Below are 23,624 nucleotides of genomic sequence, written 5' to 3'. Positions count from 1 at the left end.
GAAAAGTTTATTTATGTTTGCGAGACTTACACTGCATAACATCACAGAAGACATCTTCTTCAAACTATCCGCCGTGAGTTCCTGAAATGGATATGGAAATTTTCGTGCCATCTTGTGGAAAATAACTAGCATCAACATCATCACGGCATTCTACAACAGGCAACCGAGGACTTGGGGCTGCAGTAATTTGCTATTATTCTATGCTGTAGTACGTATCAAAGGTATTCATCTGTGGTAGCAAGAAGTAAATTCCGCTTTTATCAACTTCCGTTTTCATAAACTGTAGATTTTAAATGTCGGAAAATTCAGAACTATACCCTTCATTTACGTTCATTAAATATGGTATTGTGTTGATAAACCAATAATATTGATGTATGTTGATATTCTGTTAACGAATAATAGGATTCAATCACAATGTCGTATCTAGATTCGCAGTTTGAGGAATTTTTGAAAGAGGTTAGTATACACACAAGTATTTGAAATATCAGTTGTTGCTATTCGTAAAGTTTGCAGGGTTTCAGAATTAATAAAATGGTTGTGTCACATAATGGGTCTATGGATTTATACGAAAAATTATCTTCTGTTTGTGTTTAAAGCCTTTGTCTGGCGAGTCTGCTGACACCAGTTCCAGTACCAAACATGAAACAAATATGGAAGAATTGTCCCCAGCACCTAGGAACTTTTGGTGGATGAAAGAGAGACCTCAGGCAGAAAAATTGCGTGTAGAAACTGGAGTTTCCAGTGATAGTTCTCAGATGGAGAGGGGACAAGCTTCTGTATCAGCAACCATGAAGAATATTGATGTAGCAAAGACACATGTTACTGTATCCCCTAACCTGTCATCTTCAATGGCAGAATTTCTTGAGAAGGAGAAATTATGCAATGTTAGTATGAGAATATAGTGTTGATATCTTATGCTACACAATGCTTGCTATTCTGTACCAGTAAATATAGTTTTATAATTAAACGAAATGCTAACATGAACTCATAGGGCATGTCAGGCTATGCTCTGGTCTGAACTTAACCTGTAAGAACTGTTTTATAACAGTGTTTCATGAGTTGAATGTCATCATACATACAGTGGATGCAAAATAACTGCAAGGAAGAGCAGGATGGCAAGGAATCTGTCCGAGCATGTATAGTGTAACTGAAAGAATATTTTTCCCCTTTTTAATCTACAAAATATTTTACATTTTCATGTACTGACTACACACTAGAATATATTTTGCGAACCAAAGGAATTATAAAACACAAGCAATGCAGGCACATGTCTTAATTCAGCACGTGCTACTTCTGCAGCCTAAATGTAATTTCATGTCTGATAGTATACAAAAAAGGTTTGTGTTATATCTCCATACATGCTGTTGCTTTGTGGTCTTTCACTCTCTCCCATGGTCATCGGAGCTTGGATTTAAGTTGTGGCCACTGTAATTTATGTTAGGAAGGATTTATCCTTTAATAGTATGGAACCTTTATTATCTTGGTGACAAATTCAGTGCTATATGGGTTTATCACAAATATATTTGTTTTCTTTGGAATGAAATCCAAGCAGAATTAGCTCAGTCAGAAAGAACTGTGGATTTGGGAGGAAAAGGATGTGATAAAATGGTGATGACGCTATATAGTTTTGTGTTGTTTTGAAAGGAACTAAGGAGCAGTGTTTCGGAAGCAGACAGCCCTGCAGTAGGTTTTGAATTCCAAGGTGATGATGTTACTGATGATGACATTGGTAGTATTATGGAGCAACTCAGCCAATTGGCTGGCAGTGCAGGTAATTTTTTTCCCCCCACATTTGTGTGTGTATGTTTTTTTTCCAGTTTTTCTCACTTGTGAAATATGCAACACTGGATAAGACATTTTACAGTGAAATGTACTGTGGAGGAAGCGGTCTTGGCTTATTTTAACATATACGTGCCACATATGTTAAAACATTGCTTGTAAAAATAATTTAAATAAAAAATGCAAATATAATAAATGTAATTACAGAAAATTAAAATATGGAATATATAAAAATGAATGGGTAAAATAATATACATATTTAAATGTGCAAACCTTCAGCAGTGTTTTCTGGTTCGTTTGTTTCAGATGACAGTGCAACTGATAAGAGTGTGGAGGAAATCTTAAAAGAGGCAGAGGATCTCGTACGAGAAACATCTTACAGTTTCTCAGGGCTGTCGGACAGTAGCAACTTGCTTGACCTGCCAATAACACGACGCCTCGATAGGAGTACAGCTGTCGGTCTAACGCCCGAGTCCAAAACTTCTAAAAAAACAGATAAACGTTTCATTACTGAAGAAAAGGGCAAAAAAGCCCAAAGTAGCTTAAATAGAGCAAGTGCTGTCTCAGCATCATATAGGAAAATGGAAGTTAAATCTGCAAATTTAAAAATGAGGGACAAAGGTGAACGGCTTAGGGGCATGAGCCCTAGGAGGACAGGTAGTGAATCTGGCATGGAGGAGTTCAATGGTGACAATAAGTTTGGTGATTCTAGAGAACTCGCTTATTCAAACACACATGACGATATTGGTGCAAGGTTAAGTGAAATAAAAGTAGGTAGTGTCATATCAGACTCAAAATCTGGGAAGCATTTAGGAAACGTTTCAGGTAGTACAAGGAAAGAAAGAGATTCGTCGAAGAAGGACAGGACTGTAACATTTGAAGATGGTCTTCATTTGTTTCCAAAACCAACAGATACCATTAGTAAGAAACATGAAGATACAGTAGAAACTTCTAGAAAAAAATTACAGCAGGTGGAAAGTATTTCCAATATAAAATCAGGTGAAATATCTAGCGAAAATGATGCCTTGTTTGCGTTGGGAAGTTCTGCCGTGCAACAGAGCACTCGAGACGCTTCGTCCGCAACGGATGATAAACGCGTGGACCGAGTCACCAAAGAGGTGTCGGTTTCTGCTCCATTGATACAACACGGTGATATGGTTACCACTCCAGAGGCGATCTTCTGCCTTATTGACGGTGAAGCGAGAAATGAGGTAGTTCCAGCACTGCAAGAATCAGAGAAAAATTATAGTCAGGACTCTGACCATTCGTCACTGAACATAGAGAAAGAAATGGAAAATATATTTGGTCGTGACGATAGTGCCGGGAATACGATGGTAGATTTGCGGGGTGATGTTGGTACTTTGTTTCATAAAAGGGATCAGTCAGCTGTAGTGGAAGATTCCAACGTATCAGAGCCCGCGTTACACGTGGACAAGTTGAAGGACGCTAGTACGATGACCAGTTTAGAAGAGCTTCTTCAGGAACAAAGCACTTCATCGCAACTTAAAGGTAAGTTTTGTAATACTGATACTTGATAACTAAAGTTTATCGTGACTGCCATCGTTAAAGCCTGACATGATCATGAGTAATTTCTATCTACTTCCCCTCCACGTAATCCATTTCCTTAATTATTGTCTTATTCTCTTACCTCTCAGTTTCCCAAGGTGCTGTTTTCCATGAGAGTTCTCCACAAAAATTATTCCTGCATTTCTTGTCTCTTTGCTTTCCTTAGTGATAATGCTCAGTCAGTCTCCTAAGTTTTACACAAAATTCCTCATTATAAAATCTCCTGAATTGCATCCTTCATCCTTCTTTGGTCCAAACGTGTTCCTGAGCTCTTTGTTTTCAAACACTTGTAATTTATATTCTTCTCTTAAGCTAAGATGACGTTTCACTTAAGCAAAACGATAGGTAAAGAAAAGTCTACAGTTAGTCAATGAAGGTATTTTCAGCTTCTATACGATCTGATGGTTTATTATCATGTTCAGAAAAGCCCAGTGAGTTATCTTTTTCCATTGAGGTTTTCTGACCAAATCTCTCTTATCATTTTCTTATCCAATGCATGTTACAGGTGTTGCATTACTTTTGTTTTCACTTGACTTTGATGCAACATCACAGCAACACATTTTTGTTTCTTTGAAAAAAATGTGCAAAGGGAGAGAAAATATGAGTGACTACTGGATTATGAATTTTTTGTTTTGTTTTAAGCTAAGCTTGAATCTGAGGAGCAGGGACACAAAAGGCAGCTGGACGCATTGAAGTGCAAACACGAAGAAGAGATGTTCGCTCTGAAGAGGGATATTTACATTCTGAATGCAAAGGTAATTTTTTTTTCGTTCCATTTTTTGTTCTCTTTCCGCAGATATGATTATTAGCTTTTTTGTACCCCTGTGTCTCTTTTAATATTCTTATCAAAATATATTTTTTATAAATAAATAAATATATTGGTTATCTGTACTAAAAGAACCACAGTGGCATTTCTTTTATCTTTTCAGTCATTCAGAGGAGGAGGAGGAGGTGGTTAAAAGTTATTTTTGAAATGCGTGTTCAAATATTTGTCAGGTTACATGTAAGATTCCTAATAATGTGTTAAGGAAAATACACTTTATAAATTTCTTTGATATAATATTTAATTTTGCAGAAATAACAAACAAAATTTAAAATAAGGAAGATAATTAAGATTTTCTGGAGAATTCCAGTGGCACTTACATGAGACAAAGCTGGTTTGTGTTGTGCAATAAATATTTTATTCTTATCCATTTTGTTATCTACAATAATTTTCAGGTGATCTTACATACTAGACAATATTATGGATCTTTAAGTAGTGACTAGAGAAAAACTTTTATTACTTTGTTTCTGATAATACATTTTTATGTTGACTGAATTGTTCACTGCTTTATATAAATATGTGTTTACTTATGGTGTATTGTGATGTGAGTTGCTGCATAGCCTATGATATACCACAGATTGCTGATTTCGAGAAACAACGTGAGAGTCCCTTAGTTCAGAAAGGAGATGGTAATCGCCTCATTAAAGATGTCGCTGCCAAGGAACATAGAATCGCCCTTCTGGAGACAGAGTTGCAACAACACGAACAGCTGATGCTGGGCTACCAACGCGAGAATATTAAGTTATGTCAGGATATGAAGAAGCTCAAGGTATGTCTCGCATTCGTATTCTTGTCGCCTCGTCTCATGGCGTGATATCATGGGACACGTGCATCTGTGAAGTGCCTTGTGATGGCCTTAACTGCAGCCCATGTTTCTTGTCCCACCGGTTCGATCTCGTGGGCCGGCAGCACGAAGCCGTGGCTACCCGTGTCAGGGAGCTCAATGGTGTATGAGTACTTGATTCCTGCCACTCCCTTTGCCCAGTCATCAGAGGCACCTGTTGGAAAGATACATTTATTTTTTTCATTACCTAAAATGTAACTGATGATCAGCCCTTTAGATGGAAACAGTACGTTTCTCCAAAGTGTTGTCTACCGACAGGTCCACGTGTTGTTTTTACCCAGAAGATCAACATTGACGTCTTCACTGTTGTGAGAACCTCAGATGTTACCATAGTGACTGGTAAGTGGTGTTCAGAATATTGTTCCCTCATCTAGAACCAGGCTTTCCTATTATACGAGGCTCGTCCTCAAAGTAAGTTTCCCTGGGGCCGTTTACAGAAACAAAACACAATTTCATGGAAATATTTATTGCAACAGATACAGCAAGTGTCCAGCTATTTTTCAACATATTCGCCACCGGAATTGAGACATTTGTCATACCGTGGGACCAACTTTTGAATACCTGTGTCGTAGAAGTCTGCCGCCTGGGATTGGAACCACTGTGTGACAACCATCTCCGCCTCTCTGTCATTCTCAAAACGCTGACGCTGACCGGATAGGAATTTCTTGAGGTGTAGGAAAAGATGGAAATCACTGGGAGCGAGGTCCGGGCTGTAGGGTGGATGATTAAACACCTCCCAGCTGAACTCCTGCAGGAGACTTGCTGTCCGCGAGCCGTGTGCGGCTTAGCGTTATCACTGACCGCACTTCACAGTCGGCGGGAGCTGGAATAAGAACCTCCATCTTCAACAGCTGCAACGATGCTACTGTGAGAACGCGGGAAGTGCCGTTAGTGCATGCGCCATGCTACGTCATTGCTCTATCACGTACGCACAGTCGCTTCGCGCAATATAAGGTTTGCTAGCTGTGGGACGAGTGGGAAACTTACTTTGTGGACGCGTCTCGTACCAACAACATCTGTGTTAATGTTGGTCTTCTGGGTTATAATGTGGCGTGGACTAATAGGTAGATAACCGAAAGGCCAACACTGACATCGTCCCTGCCATGAGGACCTCAGATCTCCCATTTGTGTGTATATCCACTCTGTAGGTATCATGAATTATGAAGTATAGTAATCCTTGTGTGAGTTGTAAAGCGGATGAAACAGTTTTTAAAGCTTACCTGAAGCAGTGTAGAGGAGTTCGGCAGCTGTCCCAAGTAGGTAGTCGGTTCCGCGTACAGCCTCCAGGGCTTCCACTCCCTTCTCTGCCAGTATGTACATGTCATAGTAATCTTTGGGCTTATCATTTTTGTATCCCCACGGTACCAACCACATTTGTGAGTATGAGTGCAGTGTCAGGTAAATCTTGATCTGATCCTTCCGAGTAAGGATGAAATCGGCCATGGCCTTTGTCTCAGGCTCTGAGAATGCCTTTGGTCCTCTGAAATCATCTGTGCAAGCGTCAGAGCTCGAGGAACGATCTTCACCCCAGTGGAAGTCCCAGTTTCTGTTGGGATCAACCCCATAGCATGTCCTCTTGCCCCATCGTTTATTTGCCTTCGCACCAGAACGAGTCTTCCTCCAGAGGCGGTCGGTAGAATGAGAGTACTCATATCCGTCGGGGTTTGCCACTGGCATGATGTACCAGTCCACGGAGTCTATGAGCTCCGGGTGCAAATCCCGAAATTCCACCAGCTGGAGCATTATATACGTGACTGTCGCAGGGGAGATCCACTCTCTTGCATGGAGACCTGCAGCAAAGAAACTTGAGGTTCAGGTGAATGCTTTATGCTTAGTGCTTACCAGCTTTTGCTTATCCATGGACTGGTAAAGTAGCGTTGTGTTGTTTGAGGAATGGTACCTTAAACATGTTGACTTACAGTACAGAAATTAAAAATGTTATATGTTATTATAAGTTGATGAATAAATAAACACATGTTGATGTTGGTCATCTGGGTAGTAATGCCGTGCAAACTTATAGGTAAAAGTAAAGCTGTCCCACTATACACCATGCAGGCGCTTGGGGGGGAGTGGAGGTATAGCTCCTCTTTCTTGACCTCGGCACTAGATGGGGGTGAGTGGTCAGCATCACGCCCCGGCCGGCTTTACCCCCGGGAAAGGACCCCAGTACCCATTGTAGAGGAGGCTGGGTGGGCCCCAGAGCCGGTCTGGACGCAGAAGCTAGAGGAAAAATCCTCTGCCCTCGTGGGGGGTCGAACCCTGGTCGCCCAGTCCGTAGCCAGTCACTATACTGACTGAGCTATCCCGGCTCATGAACTTGTAGGTAGATACCAGTATTTTTAGGAACTTGCTTCTTATACTACCTCCATCTTCAACCCTGAAGATTTGAAGATGGTTCCTCCAGCCCACCCTAAGGCCCTCAGTGTTGCAGCGATAAAATAAACATTGGCCATCTGTCATCCAGCTGACCTCCCGAAAGTAAATCATGACTTGGTGTGAAGGTAATGGGGCTTATCTGGCATGCAGATGTGTGAAGTGTTAATTCTTACCTCCGTCTATCCAGATAGCAGGTTTGTTACCGTCACCACCTGTAGACACTTTTAGCAACTTCAGATCTCGACCTTGGGATGATTTCCCTATTACCTCTGTTTGGCAGATATCAGGGTATGTTATGGCCAAGTACTCAATGTAGCTGTCAATATCTGCAGCAGAAACGCGTGTAATAGATTGGAGAATAATATTAAAATGGATCTTAACGGAAACAAGTTGTGAAGGTTTTGACTGAATTTATGTGATTTAGAACAGGGTCCAGAAATGAGTATTTGGGATCAATAAAGGGCAGGGAATTTATTGACTAGCTAAGGAACTGTTAGCTTCTTAAGAAGGGTTTCATGGAGTTAAGTTTCATATAAGCTGAAAACAGGCTGTTCATTGCATAAAGTGAAAGTGTGCGGCAGAAGTGTTCCATCTGTCTGAGACAGTGTACGGACAAACGTGCACTGAATTGTAGCAGCACTGACCCTTGTATCTGTGGTAGCGTCTCCAGGTTAGGCGATGACCACCCCTACTCTCCAGCTCATCATTCTCGGGGTCTATGGGGGGATTTTCACTTTGAATTGCCTCCTGGAAACAAAATGGTTCGTAAAAGTATTTTGGTTTGCTGTGATGGGGAGGGAATGCATGTAAATCTAAAAACTCTGAGCCCTCTATTTTCTAATGAGGTCACCACGTTCATAACCTCTGGACTAATTGTTGGTGAGTGGTCAGCTGACGTCCCAGCCATTTTACCCCCAGTGTCCATTGGGGGTTGGGTGATCCCCAGAGCCAGTCGTGATGTACCTAAAGTAAGAAGCTCTGCCCTTGCCAAGAATCGAACATAGACCATATCCTGGTCACTGTACTGAGTAAATGAAGTTCCCCCTATTTCTGTCATATACATTTTAATATTGTCATCGTCCCAGACATTTTACACATGCTATTGATAGATGCAAGCGTCGTAAGGATGATAGATTTCCAAGAGTGGATGGTTCTTTCTCTCACCTCGAGGTTGTGAATAAGGACGTCGTACGAAATCCCATTTGCATCCAACTGTTCCACCAGGTCTTCCAGTACCTGCGGGGCGCTGAGCAGGTCGGCGCTTTGCTCTGTCCGGTTGTTGGCAGAGGTCCTGCTCGCGAACAGTTGCTGCGACCATAAGGACACCAATCCTTCGTACCTTCTTCTCCTGACCAGGTCCATGAGCGTTCCCAACTGCTGCGCTGTGGAGGGATATACTCTCAGCAGTTGGTAGCCCTCGTAAGACACGACGCCGCCATCTTGAGCTGCTACCATTGTGAGCACGCAGAGGCTTACCGTATACAGCAACATCCTGAACCTTTGCTACACAGTGTCTTGCCAGATATATACGCACCCGCGGTAACCCTCATCTCGTGCCTTGCGACATTTAATGTTACGAAATAAACTGATTCCCTACTAAACCGCTTCTCCCTTGACAGTGAATTGTGATGTGTTATGAAGCGAGACGGACTCAAGGCTTATCAATTGTAGGGCATTGGAGTTTACGTAAGATTTCAGTCTATAAAGACTTTGTTTATTTAACAACGCTGTTTTAAATGAATAGGATATATAGGTGGAAGGGTAAAGATTTAAAAGGAGCGACGTGGATCCACGAATAAAGTACAGAAATGAACGCTAGGGGAATGTTCGATGTCAAAGTGACAGGTTCACAGCGAGGACTTTTCGTAAATTTGTACTATTCGCAGAAAGCGATGAAAACATTCAGGCTCTTGGGAGGTCCAGGGTTCAGATCTCGGCCCAGAGACCGTCTATCCTGGCTGAGATTTTTCGTGATTTTACTCACTTCTTCCACATCCTTTCCAATTCATTGCTCATTCTTGTCGTATCATCCGACGCTGTATAGTCTAAATGCTGAAGGCGTCGTTAAACTACAAGTAAATTGTTTTCGATATTGAATGTTTAGTCGTGCAGATGGGTTGACGTTATCCGTGTTAGCAAATTTCAATGCTAATTTTGCTAGACTGTGCCATTTCCCGAGGAGTGGGAAGAAACTTGCGTTAGAAGGGTTATTCGAAATTTATTTAGTGGTTTTACGGATTAAACATGCACGTACGACTGCCATATCAGGTGTTCATTTCGTGCAGACTGTGGTGCGAACGTTATGTGGAGCAATGTCGTAACCCGGGTTCTGCAGGCGGCCTCGAACCCTCATTCTGACTCTTCGGATGACCTCGTTTCCCGCCTGCTGCTGGCTTGATCACCTTGATCCTCGTGCCATCCCGTTCGGTGTCACAGGCAACTCCTGCGACTTTGCTGCACATGAGCAGATAACGTGTCATACCGCGGGGCTTAGTTCGTTGCCTGCCTGCATCAGTCCGGAGACCATTCGTAGGCTCTCCGGGGTCATCGGTGGGTGGGAGAGAGTCAAAGCAAAAGACACTTTTCCTCAAGCAGAATTATTCTTCCCTGTTCATATTTTATAAAATTAACTTATAATTGGAAGGCTCCGTCCCCATATTTTACCTTCGAACCAACTCGAACGGATTTTCAAGGTCATATGAGATTTGAATTCCCTCTTTCAGCCTTTTCACAGCGACCGCTTGGTCACTGGGACCTTGGGTTTGAATCCCACTCAAGGCATGGATGTCTGTCCGCGTTTTTCTGTGTTGTGCTGTCCTGTGTACAGGTAGAGGCCTTGCGACGGGCCGATCCCTCATCCAAGGAGTCCTACCGAATGTCTGTAGATCAAAGCCAACGAAAAGTTGGGACCCGCAGATGCTCAAGGCACTTGAAGAACGGGTCGCCTAAGTATTTCAGCCTTTAAGATGGAGGCAGTATGTTCTCCGAAACGTTGGTATCTACCTACAAGTCCGCACGGTGTCACAACCGAGAAAACCAACGCCGATTTTATTAACATTGTGTATTACGGGACTGGACAAAGTCTGTTCCTGTTACCATACTTATTTATTTAAGTATCATTAAATGTATTGGTATGTTTTGGGTTTGGAATGTGGTGGTTCTTTGATATAACACAGGGACAGGCCCATGGGGTTTCAGACTGTTACCTCCTTGACCCACGCCGTGTCACTGCACTTTTGATTTTTGAGTGATAGAACGTGTACTGGCCACGTGCCAGTCTGTATTAACCCAACGCCTACCCTGGAATGCCCTTCTGGTGAGGACGTTGAACCAGGAAGGGTTGTATCCCACCAAAGCACATATTAAAATGTACCACAGAAAACATCGTATAGAATTTTGATTGTATAATTAGCTGAGTGGTCCTGCACTGCATGGGGTTATCTGTGATTCATAGCTGCATACAAATGCGTGGTACAACCTGTCTTAAATACAAAATGTAGCCTGTGTGTTATTTCTTGTACATGTGAACAGGCATGCTCGCTGTTGGATTTATGATAGACCATTTAAAAGAACCATAGAACAGCTTAGTTCTGGTCGTTATCTGCCTTGTGACAGACTGTTCTGCCTTAAATCCAGCTAATGGGGACTTAATTGTCTTCGCCGGTAACGCTATCTCGTGTCATTATCGGTGGTAGACGGCCAAATGGCATGAGAAATGTTCCATCTTTTTGTCCCAAGGCACGGCCCCTCGTAATGGAATTAGGTGTCCTTGTTTTTCCACTGTTACAGCAAAATGTTAACAAAATTATTCGTCTCTCCACATTTCCCTTGTCTTCGTCCCAGTGATCGTGTTTGTTGAATAGATGATAATACGAGGCGCGTCCCAAAAGTAAGTTTCCCTGGGGCCGTTTACAGAAACGAAACATAATTTCATGGAAATATTTATTGCAACAGATACAGCAAGTGTCCAGCTATTTTTCAACATATTCGCCACCGGAATTGAGACATTTGTCATACCGTGGGACCAACTTTTGAATACCTGTGTCGTAGAAGTCTGCCGCCTGGGATTGGAACCACTGTGTGACAACCATCTCCGCCTCTCTGTCATTCTCAAAACGCTGACGCTGACCGGACAGGAATTTCTTGAGGTGTAGGAAAAGATGGAAATCACTGGGAGCGAGGTCCGGGCTGTAGGGTGGATGATTAAACACCTCCCAGCTGAACTCCTGCAGGAGACTTGCTGTCCGTCGAGCCGTGTGCGGCCTAGCGTTATCACTGACCGTACTTCACAGTCGGCGGGAGCTGGAATAAGAATCTCCATCTTCAACAGCTGCAACGATGCTACTGTGAGAACGCGGGAAGTGCCGTTAGTGCATGCGCCATGCTACGTCATTGCTCTATCACGTACGCACAGTCGCTTCGCGCAATATAAGGTTTGCTAGCTGTGGGACGAGTGGGAAACTTACTTTTGGGACGCGCCTCGTAGCTTGGAGAAGTAAGTTGAGACTATCGTTAACTTATATTTATTATCGTTTAATTTGGTTGAATTTTGATTCTAAAGGGGGGGGGAAAGGAACACGTTTAATCTCTGGTATAGTAAAACGTGTTTTTATCTCTTCGTAACGGGACACAGCCGGCTAGAGGAAATGTGATTGTACTTGTAGCTTCATTAGGGGAACCATTGATGCTGCATCTGTGTTCCATGCCCTGGGGACATGGCGGTCGCAGAGATCAAACCTCTTCTGCCAGGACGAGTTAGCCAGATGCTGGCGGAAATGTTGAGGTATCCAGTGCGAGGTTCCCAGAACCGGAGGTTATTGTCTGATCTAAATCGATAATCGCTAATTTTATTTTGGTTCAAGTGTTTTATTTACCCCAATCATCAGGATGGCTTAGTCATGAAAGGGAATGACTATCCTTCATGAATTTTTCGCGCGTAGTTTAAAGATCTGACGATGATAACACGTTCTGTTGGACTTAACCACCGTCTAAGTAATTTAATTGATCGACGTATCAGAGTTGCAGCACTCTAGAGCAGTGGTATTCAACCTTTTTTTGTTCGCGTACCCCCAGATATAATTTCTCTTCAACTTTGTACCCCCAAAATTGTTGGTGTATAATTCAAGTTATACGTAGTATATAATCTACGTCCAAAATAAATTAAATAAATTACATTACTGATTATTTAGTGTTTATCATAAAATAATATATATATTTTTTAAATTTCGCGTACCCCCGGGGGTACGCGTAACCCAGGTTGAATACCACTGCTCTAGATGACAGTCTTCTTCAAACTCGCCATCGTGAAAACCTGAAATTTCTCCTCATTTAATTTTGGTTAAATTTCTTTAACGTGCTGATATTCGCGAATCGCCGGTGAAGTTGAGTCAGTTTGAGACCCGCAAAACCAACCGAAAAATATTCTAGATTTATTATGGGACCCGAAGCGTCTCTCGTGTTGAGGCATTCGAAATGCCGAGAAGCGATAGGCGACTGAGCGTTGTTACGCTACCGCAAGACGAGGTGTGAGACGTTTCCTGGACGGAGCACTGACTGCAGAGGTCACGCATGGCGTCTATAAGAGACCCAACCGCGGAGACCACTCGTTCAGTCATGAAGTTGCTGCTACTGTTGTGCTTTGCGTTAGCACCCCTACGTGCTGATGACGGGGCGACCGCCCCCGAACCGGCAGACGAGGCTCGCATTTCGTACGAGGGAGCACAGCTGTTGAAAGTGACGGCTCCTTCAGAAGAAAAGGAAGTAGCCCTGCGGACGCTGCAAGATATGGAAGGTAAGGACCTTTAATTTTGTACTGGTCAGTACTTGGGGCCCTCCTCAGGTGAAAAAATTACCATTAACCTAAGTGGGTTTTAAGGTTTTCACAGCGGTGAGTCCGAAGATGGCTCTCTTCTGGGTTGTGGCACCTTGTAGTCTGGCAGAAGTTTACTAACGTTTCAGAGGTCTTTGCTGCCTCTGTCATCAGGGCGATAAGTAAACTTCTGCCAGACTACAAGGTGCCACAACCCGAAAGACAGACATCTTCTTACCATTAGCCTGTTTTATTTGGGACGATTGCAGACGTTTATCCCTGACCAAGCATCGATCTGTCATACCCTCATCTAAAATTGGGCTTTTACATCTTGGCTGATCTCAGACGTTAGGTAGTTTAGTGTCAGTGAGTTGGCTTGAGCTGTTGAGCTTCTGTACCTTTATAACTTGGTGAGGGTGTTTTAGTGTTTTCAGAAACTGGGGTCTGTATGCCCTCGGACCATCTCACATCTGGTGGGATTCCCCATTTGCCAACCAGGAAACATGTCCTCCAGAGGTTACAGCATCCTCCAGCAGAAAACACTGGCAATTTCCTTCTACTTGCTTGTAGAGCGATATTAGGTGCTCAAAAATTATTCCACGCGTCCTCTGCCCTCCAAAATTGCTATACCATGTTCAGTTATTATATTTATCATACCCATTGATGTAACAAAGTATATACAGTGTATCTTACGTGCTAAAAGGTTGTTTGGAACTGATAATTATCTTGCGTTACATTTATTCTGCATGTGTTATTCTCGTAAGAGAAATCTGCCAGATGAATGGTGTTATTAACGCTTAACTGTTCAACCTCAGGAGTTGATACATGGCTACGACTGGCCACTAATAGTTCAACAGTGGATGTAATGGTGAGACCTGAGAATGCGGACAAGGTAAAGGAGTTTCTTGATGGCAGCGGGCTTACTTTTGATGTCATCATAGACAACTTGCAGGCAGCTATTGATACGGAGAACCCTACAATGACTACAGACGAAATGGAGGAACTTGAGGGCAGGAAAGGTGAGTCATTAGGAAGAAAAGTGGACATATTCTGCTGTCCGCAGAGTTAAATTCTTGTTGCCACATCAGAGACCTCTGTAGAATAAATTTATGGAGCAGTGTTTCGCCGGTGCGTAAATATTGCACTATGAAGCTCCACGCAGTCTTATCTTCACACTAGATCAAGATCATTGTTTGTGATGCACAGAGGCAACTTTACCTTACCGTTAGTTATATGATCTTCAGTTAAATTTTCAACATTGCGCTTTACCAAATCCTGCTTTCGTTACCCTGATACTAATGCCCACATGACAATTAGTGATTATAAAATTTATCTGGAAGTGTATGTAAGTCTCATATGGATCGGTTGATTCAATGACATCATTTTTAATAAATTTCATTCTTGCAGAAGATTAAGTTGTGTTTGTATTCTTTTGAGTTTAGGTCACCGCATGACTTGGCAGTCATATCACCGACTAGCAGACATTTATGGCTATTTGGACTACCTAGCCCAGACCTACCCTCAGCTTGTGACCATCCAGACTATCGGTAATTCAATAGAAGGACGTCCACTCAAAGTGCTCAAGATATCCTCGGGACGTCCAGGCAGTCCCGCTATTTGGATTGATGGAGGTTAGTGACATTTCTGTGCGGTTCAGCAGAATACTACATAGCTCGTACGGCAGCGTTTTTGAAACATTTTATGATCTCTTAGTGCTTGCTGTGAAAAATAATATTAACGTAATGTTTATCAAGTTTTTTATTTATTGTACTTGAATTTCACAAGCCAGGATCCCAAAGCTGATACTTGTTGTCGTGTTACATTGTATGACTTTGCTGTGACCTTGAAGTATGCAATGTAGTGATGGCTTTTGTGGATTGTATCCAATGCTTACTGTAGTTCCTATTCACAGGCATTCATGCTCGAGAGTGGATCGCTCCAGCGTCTGTTACATACATCATAAATGAGCTGATTGAAAATCGTGATGCACACGGTGAATCCGTGAAGGATGTCGACTGGTACATCCTCCCCGTTGTGAACCCGGATGGATACGAATACTCTCACCGCATAGACAGATTGTGGCGTAAGAACCGGCGGGGTTCTGGGTACTGTGCGGGAATTGACTTGAACCGAAACTTTGGCTACAAGTGGGGTGGAGCAGGATCAAGTCGTGAACCTTGTAAGGAGATCTTTGCTGGCAGCAGTGCCTTCTCTGAGCCAGAGACAGCTGCTCTATCCAAGTTTGTTTCGAGTCACACAGGAACCTTGAAGGTATGATAATACAGTAAAACATGTTTATAATTGCTTTGTGATACTGATTACGAGAAGGAATTAAGCAATTGGGGCATCTATACAGCTGAAATAATAACGGTAATATTATATTTTCTTTGTACACAGGCATATGTAACATTTCACAGCTACGGTCAATACATCCTGCATCCATGGGGCTATACCGTAGGTTATCCACATGACCATGAGGATCTGAGTCGTGTCGGTCAGAAGATTGCTAGCGCCATGTATCAGGCGGGTGGGGCTAGTTACAAAGTTGGCGGAGCAGCAGCCACCCTATACCCAGCTTCAGGTAAGATTGTGCCAAAACAGTCCATATTAGTCGAAGTTTGAAGAAATTTTCATAATGTTTTACTGTTTTTGTTTGTTCTAATTAGTCTTCTGTATTATACAACATTTTTGATTATCCTGTCATCTGTCATTCCTGTTTAGACTGGATAATCATGACTCTTACTGTGTGTATATATATATATATATATATAGTAAGTAAAGTTTGTCCCACTATATGCCATGTAGGCGTTTGGGGGGAGCAGAGGTATAGCTCCTCTCTTCCTTGACCTAGGCACTAGATGGGGGTGAGTGGTCAGCATCACGCCCCGGCCGGCTTTACCCCCGGGAAAGGACCCCGGTACCCATTGTAGAGGAGGCTGGGTGGGCCCCAGAGCCGGTCTGGACGCAGAGGCTAGAGGAAAAATCCTCTGCCCCCGTCGGGGATCGAACCCCGGCCGTCCAGCCCGTAGCTAGTCACTATACTGACTGAGCTATCCCGGCTCATATATATATATATAAATTAATTATTTTACCATTTGTTCTGTATGATATGAAACATTTAAATAAAGACATAGAATTTCAGAATTGGTTAAAATGTCTGAATATGACAAGAATCTTAATCTGTCTGTTGTGTTATCACCCATCATTTACACAGTTGGAAGCGATCTTTTTCACTTGGCCAGCCATATGTAGAAGATTCTGGAAGCATGTGCTTTAAATTTAATTATGTTATTTTGTTTACATTTCTTTGCGTCTCACTTTGAATAGGCGGGTCAGATGACTGGGCGAAGGGAGCTGCGGGCATCAAATACTCGTATACCATCGAGCTGCGAGATCGTGGATACTTTGGATTTATTCTGCCCGTACAATACATCATTCCCACGGGCCGCGAGTCACTGGCCGCGGTTAAGGTCTTGGCCGATGAAATTGCTAATGGCAGATGATCGACCGCAGTTGGAAACTGCAATTTGTGTTCTGAGGAGCAGACTTGGTCGTCATCCGGTTGAACAGCAGTTTGTCGTATGCAAATTATATCTGAAGAAATTAATATAGAAAAATATGTATTTGTGAAATAAAATGTATGAAGTCGTCGCATTGTATTTTTACCCCACCTTATTTTTTCCTATGGTTCAGTAGCATTACCTTACATAGGATTATAGAATATTGTATGGTCTTTGGAAATATGTTGTACTGAGTGATTCTTGATTTGTAATTGGTAGAAAACTGTATGTTTGATGCACAGTGTGAGCAGTGCGTACTTGTAACGGTGTTGCATATGCTGCTGAGCAGAATTTATTTGACTAGGTAATACCTGGTTTGTATTCCTGTTGCATAAATGAAGTTTCTGTGGAGTACAGACGCCATATAATGTGACACAGATCATTCTAAATAGTGCTTATTCATGTGATGATTTTTATGAGATTTCGCTGTACTTTTATTTAACTTGTGTGTTGTAGCTTTTTAAATAATCAAATAGAACAGGCTCAGGAAAAAGTCTTAGTGGCGTAGTAATGAATCTTCAGGTTTCATGAAAGGTGGCAAATTGATTGACCTGTGTAACAAATATCAGCTTCTCAACTGAACTTTTATGCACTGGGCTATGATTTGACACTTACAGTATTTTTCATTTTGTACATATGCCAGTCCACATGCTTCCCAAGGCATCACTGATAATCACGATGTCATTTAGTACTAGGTAACTAAGAAAGCATCTTAAATAAACCAAAACACTACAAAAGAGTATAACTAACATCTGATTGGTTTTACAGGAAGAGCTGAAAGCAAAAGAACAGAGTTTTGCAACAGAGAGACGGCAGCTGTCGTTAGCAAGACGAGGACAGGAAGTAGAGAGACTTGCAGAGCAACTCAAAGACAAAGATGAAACTATAGTGCGGTTGCAGATTGAATTGCAGTCTCTTCAAGTAAGTCATTTTAATGTTTTGATGAAAACAGGCCTAAATGGGTTTTTCTGTTTCACATTGCACATCCAGCGAAGAGGCATAATAGGATGTGCTATGTGGAACAGTTTTGTTTAATGGTGATAAGTTTTAGAGCTTGGATTTCTTGGTGAGGAATGTGATTAAGTACAGGCTAAACAGATGGATTTGAATTCCTGGAGGAACTAGCGTCTGCCTCTTTGTCACCTCATCCGGATGACAAAGGCTCGCCGAGCCTTGTTTCTGATAGGTATGTGGTCTAGGGGCTCTCTCTTACTTTAGACTAGACCAACAAGCTTGCCACTCACCTATTTCTAGTGCTGAGGTCAAAAATTCATGAATATCCACATCCACTTTTCTAAACATCTTCACGGTATGGTATTTAGCAGGGTTACGGTCTTAAAACAAAAATGTTGGGGTGGCCTGGCATGCCGTTCCAGTTTGAATGTGTGGAACTGTATCTATACACACACGTATGTTCACCTTCATACGAGTATTTATTTATGCCTACTGCTGTAACGGACCACTATTCAACAAAAATATGATGAAGTTTTGAAACTAAGACCTGGCATAATTGTATTATATAAACTTTTGCTAAATGATTTAGCTCTTATTAATAGAAAAATGGTATAATGTTTAAAACTGTTGTCATGTTGTAATCCTGTTCTGGAGCAGATTAAATATTTCTGAGTGTTGTTATATCACCGTTTCCGACTACTGTTTGTTATCTTAATACAGGATAAGAATGGCAGTTTGGAACGAGATGCTGAAACACTAAAGTTATCCATCACAGCTTTGCAGGAAGAGGTAGAAAAGCATAAATGTGTTGCTAGCAAAGCAGTAGCACCACCACTGAAGGTGACCCCCAGGAATCAGGAACTGGATCAAGTCAAGAGCGAATTGGCCGATAAAGAAGCAGAATTGGAGAAGGTGCGCAAAGAGTTGCAGTCAACTCAGAAACAAATGGCAGAAGCTAAAGCAAAGGTGACTGATAGTCAGCTACAAGTAGGGGCCTTGGAGATGAAGGTGTCGGAGCTGCAGGCTGCACGTACCAAGCAAGTTGCGCAGATCCAGATGCATAACCTCAGAATTGAAGAAGATAAGAAGATGATTCAGGATCTCAACAGACAGGCAAGTATCCCTTGTTTCGGTCTACGTATTATGTTATTTTTTTTTTTATTTTAAGGACTCTAACAGTATTAGGTGAAAAAATACAGGTTATGAAGCTCCTTCTCATGTCCAGAACAAAAATTACGTAGGGCAAAATTAATGTGAGAAAATACAGGGAGTGTTTTATGAGAAATGTAGTATCTGTTATTCTGCGTTGTACCTCTTGCGATTGTAATTAATACTTTATATGCATTCATTGCACAAAGTGCATAAAATTAATCCACAATCCAGATTTTATGTTCATCCATGTGTTTCGTATCTGGAATGTTCACAATTATTTAGATTAAACTTAGTATTGGGTATTCACACTGAAAGTTGTCAGGATAAATTTATTTTGGTGCATAGTGATCAGATATAAGCCATACTTTACATGAAGCTCAAATTTAAGTTCTTCGGATTTTTTTGAATAACTCATGTTATGAAAAATGAGTACATTATATAAAATATAGATCACTGTTAAATATAGAACTGTTATTACACAGATTCTTAATGTCACGAATATTTAAATAAATATGAAGTAAAATAGTTTTTGAAACAATAGATTTGTTTATGCACTAAGTGAACACAGTGGCTAGTGAGTTGTGGAAAATAAAAAAAGAACATATTTGGAAAATATGTATATAACACTGAAGCGTATTTATCTTTTCGCCTTGTTTCATTTTAGGTGAAAGAAATGGAGCGTATCTTGAAACGGAACCACCCAAACTCCATCTCAGCTCTGATTTTGACAGCTAACAGCGAGGAAACAGATCTGCCACCTCGTTTCAGGTACCTTGAGAACAGAGTACAGCAACTGGAACAGGAACTAACCAGGAGTGAGACAGATGCACAAGCCAGCATCAGGGAGATCCAAGACAAGTTCCAGGCCATGAAGGTACTTCGTTGTTCTTGAGACTCCTTACATCTCATACATATGCATCCAATATTGAATGTATGTTTTTGTTAATATTTCAAGAACAGAGTTTGTTATGCCCTCTTGGGTCATGAGCCCAGATATAAGCAACCTGAGATGAAAATACTGTACCCACTTCACTTTATTCTTAAGTGGTTAACGCAAATTGTTCTCTGTATTTGTCCCATTCCCCTAAATGTAGTTTGTGTGTATTTGTCCCCACAGAAATACTTACTTTATTGCTGTAAATGCGTTGTACAAACAGACCGATGTCGGTTTTAGTTGAAGTATGAAGAACATACTTCAGATCTGGAGCTTCAGTTGGCAACTGCAAAGCATCAGGCACACATGTGGAGACAAACTGCAGAGAAGAATGAGGCAAGACTGGCAGCAGAAAAGAAGGCAGAAGAACAGCCAGTACGAGATGCAAGGCAAAGTAAAAAGATGGCGGCACACCCAGTTGTTATCAGTGTTGGGGCACCCTCAGCCAATGCGCTAGCTGTGCGTGAAGATGCACATCTGCTGGCAACAATACGAGGCCTCAAACTGGAGTTGGCAGCTAAGGACAAGGAACTGGTGAAGATCCGTAGAGACCTGGATGAATCTGCCAAGACAAACCGCAAATTGCAAAAGGAGCGAGAACGCCAGCTAGGGGTTATTACAGCCCCTCCCAGACAACCAGGAGTTAGGGGTAAGGTAGTTTCTTACTGTATATTTCTGTGCATTTGTTGCACAGAACGAATGAAATAAACACAACGGAGAAGTTGTTTCCAAGCGTACATTAAAGGTTGTCGGATTAATTTCGTCCTGCTCCGTATCGGTTCGTCACAACCCTGGCATTGCTGCCGTCAGCAGTAGCCACTTCTGAAACGTCATTAAACTTCTACATGACAACATCTCAGAAGACAGTTGTTTTTCTTTTATTTATTAGCTGTGAAAGCGTAAAATCTAAGATATTATGTATTGAAAATGTTAGTGTTATGTTTGTAATGTATGAGTGACAGTATTTTAATTTTGGGAGGTTTCTAAATGCAGATGAAAATAATTACCATTGGGGATACCAAAGACAAAGAGAGGAAAAATACACAAAAAAGAGTGGGAAAGGAGTTAATACATAGAAGATAAGTACTTATTTAGGTTGAAGAAAATTGAAAATAAACTTTCTCAAAGAATGATACACCATTGGATGATATGCATTTAAAATAGTGAAGTAAACTCTTGAATTACATGCAAATGTTCATAAACATTGACACTAAAGTTTTAAAGGTAATCACTTATTCACTTAATCGCTTATTCTTTCTCAGGGATGGAAAGATGCCTGCAACTCCTAGGAGCAGCTAAAATTTATAAGAGCCAGGCCGAAAGAAGTTGGACGTTAAGGTAAAGAATATATTCAGCTATGTTGCTCTTTTGATAGCAATCATGAAATTTTTGGTTGCCTGGTATCTTTCCATCCCTGTGCATTGTGTTCGTCTAAAAATTATATGCCTGACAGAAGTGCATGTAACTTGTTGTGGACGAATTTTTGTTGTTGTTGATTTTAAATGTTTCAACCATTGTCAGTGCTAGAAAAACCATCTGTGAAATGTTGCAGGAGTAGGAAAAGAGGAGGAGCTGAATGAAACTGGTCATCAGTCAGGCAGTAAGGTGTACGATCCAACATGGTTTGAGCCTTCGCCTGCTGATCCGCAAGAATGCGTAAAGAGACTTAGGCAAGAGAACAGCATGTTGCGCGAGGAACTGTTGCGTGTCGAGGAAGATTACCGAGGTCTGCAGACGAAACGTCTCCAGGATGTAAGTATAAGAAATCTTTTACATCAGCCTGCGCTACTAAATAGAGGAAGTATTGAGTTTTTTTTTTCTGTAACATACTAAACTTCAGACGAGTAGTCATGCGCATGCCTAGTATGTTCTCTGACACCTACCAAGTATGTTTTTGTTGTTGTAACATTTCAGATTTGTATCCAGGAGTCAGAAAGGTGGCCACTGACATCCATCTAGTGCCAAACTTGATCTTTCCTTTGACCTTGAACTGCACATCAATGTTCTTGTTGCAGTTGAACTTGCTGCAAGAGCACCATGAGGCAGAAATGGACCGTCTCATCGCAGATCATATGACTCGACATTCCAGTTCTCGCATTGCTGACCTCCAGGGCCAGCTTAGCACACAGCAGATTGTTATAAGTCACCTCAAGGATCAGTTGAAGCAGTAAGTTTACGGTTATAACTTCGGCATTCTTGAAAGCTGCCCCCCAGTTCTTCCGTGTCTCAGAGTCCAATGCGGTAGTAAGTATTCGAATGTAATAATATGATGGATGTATGGCTTCTGTGTTCGCAGGCTCAACGAATATCGGGACGAGATTGAAGTACTTAAAGCAGAAAGAGACCACTTGGAAAACAGCAATGTGGATCTGAGGAAGAAAGTGGCTAACCTTGAGTGCTTGCGGACTCCGGTGAGTATCGATAAGTATTGAGTTTTTAAGCGAGAATTTAGTAGCAAAACTTTTGCCCAGAGCCATGTTAATCAGACAAGGTAACGTATTATTTAGTTTTACCTTTTGTTTTGCGTGAATGTGAAACTTGGTCTCTCGTGTTAATTTGTGAGCACAGATTGAGGGCGCTGAGAATATTTACACTTAAGAGGGATGTAGTGACAGGAAGCTGGAGGCAGATGGGCAGTTTCAGTTTGTTACTGTTATGCAGGAGATGCTTCAGTACGAGGCACTGAGGGAGAAGTTATCTGAACTGGAGCACAGACATGAAACTCGTGAGCAGAAGCTTCGGGCAGTGGTGCGTGACCTTGTACGACGCAATGCAGAGCAGCGCGCGCTCGGCGAAGAGGACAGAAGTGCTGCCACTATGAGGGAGAAACTGATTGACAAGAACCGCCAGTTGTGCTCGTACCGAGCTGAGATAGACCGCATTCTTGAGGCACTTCGAGAGTTCGATAGGTACAAGAGACCTGGCAGCACAGTTGAACTCTTATCTGACTGACGGTGTATTATATGTTGTATGAGTCAAGTTCTCTATCGCTCTTTCTTTTTTGCTTTGTTCTTATCATCCCCTATTGAAGCAGGTCATTAGTTACGTAAACTTGTTGGATATGATTATAGTTTGGAGCATCAGAAATAGAAATATTAAAATGATAAAAGAAAAAGAACGTTGGCCGCTCATATTGGTATGAACCTACAAGCAGTGCAGATTATTAATTATGCAGACAATCATCAGTAAAGGGATACTATAATTATCCTTTATTTCCATGAGTTGTTGAATCTAAATAAGGGTGTAGACAAAAAGTGCCGTTGATTTGCTGCAAAGTTATTCTGGTGTTTGAAATACACTTGTTCAGATGTTGTTCTGCTTAATCGAAAGAGGTATATCGGGTAACTGATGACCTGCAGTGTTCCCGGACTATTCTGTGGGACCCTACTCTGTAAGCATTTTATGTAGAACTGTTCAGTAATTAGAATAGAAAACCTTGCAATAATCTCAAAAATGTAATTTATTTTAATGAATTTTTTAAACTCTTTAATTAATATTTTGTTTGTGTCCTTTATTCATGTTTTTTGGGGGGCTTTTCATGATGTAGTCTTGACTCCAAGGTTGTACAGTGTTGTAACATTTCTGTGTGTCCGGGTATCACCTTCGAAGAATGCCGCTCCCGGTTCTTTCTTCTTTAGTCGCTTACGGAGACATGTATGCTCTCACGTGCACTTATGAAGGAAGAGATTCTGTATTAATGTATGTATACTTTATGTCTGTTGTACCATTTTAAAAGCAGTTTAAACAAACTGGCATTTGTAGAGGATAAGTAAAATTATTTAGCAGATTAATGTGTTTACTCCGATATCCAACTCACACTGTGACGT

The 23,624-nt window shown here is 41.6% G+C and overlaps 3 protein-coding genes across 5 annotated transcripts; 2 read left to right on the top strand and 1 right to left on the bottom strand.

Annotated features, from left to right (window-relative positions):
- The first annotated feature begins 65 nt into the window (after positions 1-65).
- LOC110827815 (centrosomal protein of 162 kDa) lies at positions 66-23,588 on the top strand. 3 transcript variants are annotated; one of them, XM_022059855.2, is made up of 14 exons: positions 66-208; positions 597-884; positions 1,645-1,771; positions 2,086-3,288; positions 3,988-4,100; positions 4,746-4,937; positions 17,526-17,678; positions 18,432-18,824; positions 19,528-19,737; positions 20,038-20,446; positions 21,350-21,549; positions 21,813-21,964; positions 22,094-22,208; positions 22,459-23,588. In XM_022059855.2, the coding sequence occupies exons 2-14, from the start codon at positions 651-653 to the stop codon at positions 22,747-22,749; spliced, it is 3,792 nt and encodes a 1,263-aa protein (XP_021915547.2). In that variant the 5' UTR covers positions 66-208; positions 597-650; the 3' UTR covers positions 22,750-23,588. The 3 variants fall into 3 exon arrangements, with proteins under 3 accessions (XP_021915547.2, XP_021915549.2, XP_021915546.2); XM_022059854.2 differs by lacking the exon at positions 66-208 and adding an exon at positions 241-456; XM_022059857.2 differs by lacking the exons at positions 66-208; positions 21,813-21,964; positions 22,094-22,208; positions 22,459-23,588 and adding exons at positions 239-456; positions 21,060-21,135 and having other exon boundaries at positions 21,350-21,528.
- Positions 4,504-8,929, bottom strand: LOC110827821 (carboxypeptidase B). The gene is made up of 5 exons (XM_022059870.2): positions 8,553-8,929; positions 8,033-8,135; positions 7,562-7,714; positions 6,233-6,802; positions 4,504-5,166 (listed from the first exon to the last, which is right to left on the bottom strand). The coding sequence occupies exons 1-5, from the start codon at positions 8,877-8,879 to the stop codon at positions 4,985-4,987; spliced, it is 1,335 nt and encodes a 444-aa protein (XP_021915562.2). The 5' UTR covers positions 8,880-8,929; the 3' UTR covers positions 4,504-4,984.
- On the top strand, positions 12,614-16,847 carry LOC110827820 (carboxypeptidase B). The gene is made up of 6 exons (XM_022059868.2): positions 12,614-13,179; positions 14,013-14,216; positions 14,640-14,828; positions 15,110-15,468; positions 15,595-15,778; positions 16,525-16,847. Exons 1-6 carry the CDS (start codon positions 12,957-12,959, stop codon positions 16,698-16,700), a joined length of 1,335 nt encoding a protein of 444 aa, XP_021915560.2. The 5' UTR covers positions 12,614-12,956; the 3' UTR covers positions 16,701-16,847.
- Positions 23,589-23,624: the final 36 nt, after the last annotated feature.

This window comes from Zootermopsis nevadensis, unplaced genomic scaffold (genome assembly GCF_977971745.1).
Source record: "Zootermopsis nevadensis isolate Lab colony 2312 unplaced genomic scaffold, Znev_1.0 Znev_ptg000030l, whole genome shotgun sequence".
Classification (NCBI taxonomy): domain Eukaryota; kingdom Metazoa; phylum Arthropoda; class Insecta; order Blattodea; family Termopsidae; genus Zootermopsis; species Zootermopsis nevadensis.
Note: the sequence above shows the minus strand (reverse complement) of the source record. Positions and strands in the feature narration are given on the sequence as shown.

Excerpts from the sequence above, each read along its gene's own strand:
- LOC110827821 (XM_022059870.2), bottom strand. The coding sequence starts at position 8,879 with ATGTTGCTGTATACGGTAAGCCTCTGCGTGCTCACAATGGTAGCAGCT. Across the intron at positions 8,136-8,552 it reads TCCTTATTCACAACCTCGAG|GAGGCAATTCAAAGTGAAAA; the intron begins GTGAGAGAAAGA and ends TTTTGTTTCCAG. Across the intron at positions 5,167-6,232 it reads ACTCCTCTACACTGCTTCAG|GTGCCTCTGATGACTGGGCA; the intron begins GTAAGCTTTAAA and ends TCTTTCCAACAG.
- LOC110827815 (XM_022059854.2), top strand. The coding sequence starts at position 415 with ATGTCGTATCTAGATTCGCAGTTTGAGGAATTTTTGAAAGAG. Across the intron at positions 457-596 it reads TTGAGGAATTTTTGAAAGAG|CCTTTGTCTGGCGAGTCTGC; the intron begins GTTAGTATACAC and ends TTGTGTTTAAAG. Across the intron at positions 20,447-21,349 it reads CAGACAACCAGGAGTTAGGG|GAGTAGGAAAAGAGGAGGAG; the intron begins GTAAGGTAGTTT and ends GAAATGTTGCAG.
- LOC110827820 (XM_022059868.2), top strand. The coding sequence starts at position 12,957 with ATGGCGTCTATAAGAGACCCAACCGCGGAGACCACTCGTTCAGTCATG. Across the intron at positions 14,829-15,109 it reads CGCTATTTGGATTGATGGAG|GCATTCATGCTCGAGAGTGG; the intron begins GTTAGTGACATT and ends TCCTATTCACAG. Across the intron at positions 15,779-16,524 it reads CACCCTATACCCAGCTTCAG|GCGGGTCAGATGACTGGGCG; the intron begins GTAAGATTGTGC and ends CACTTTGAATAG.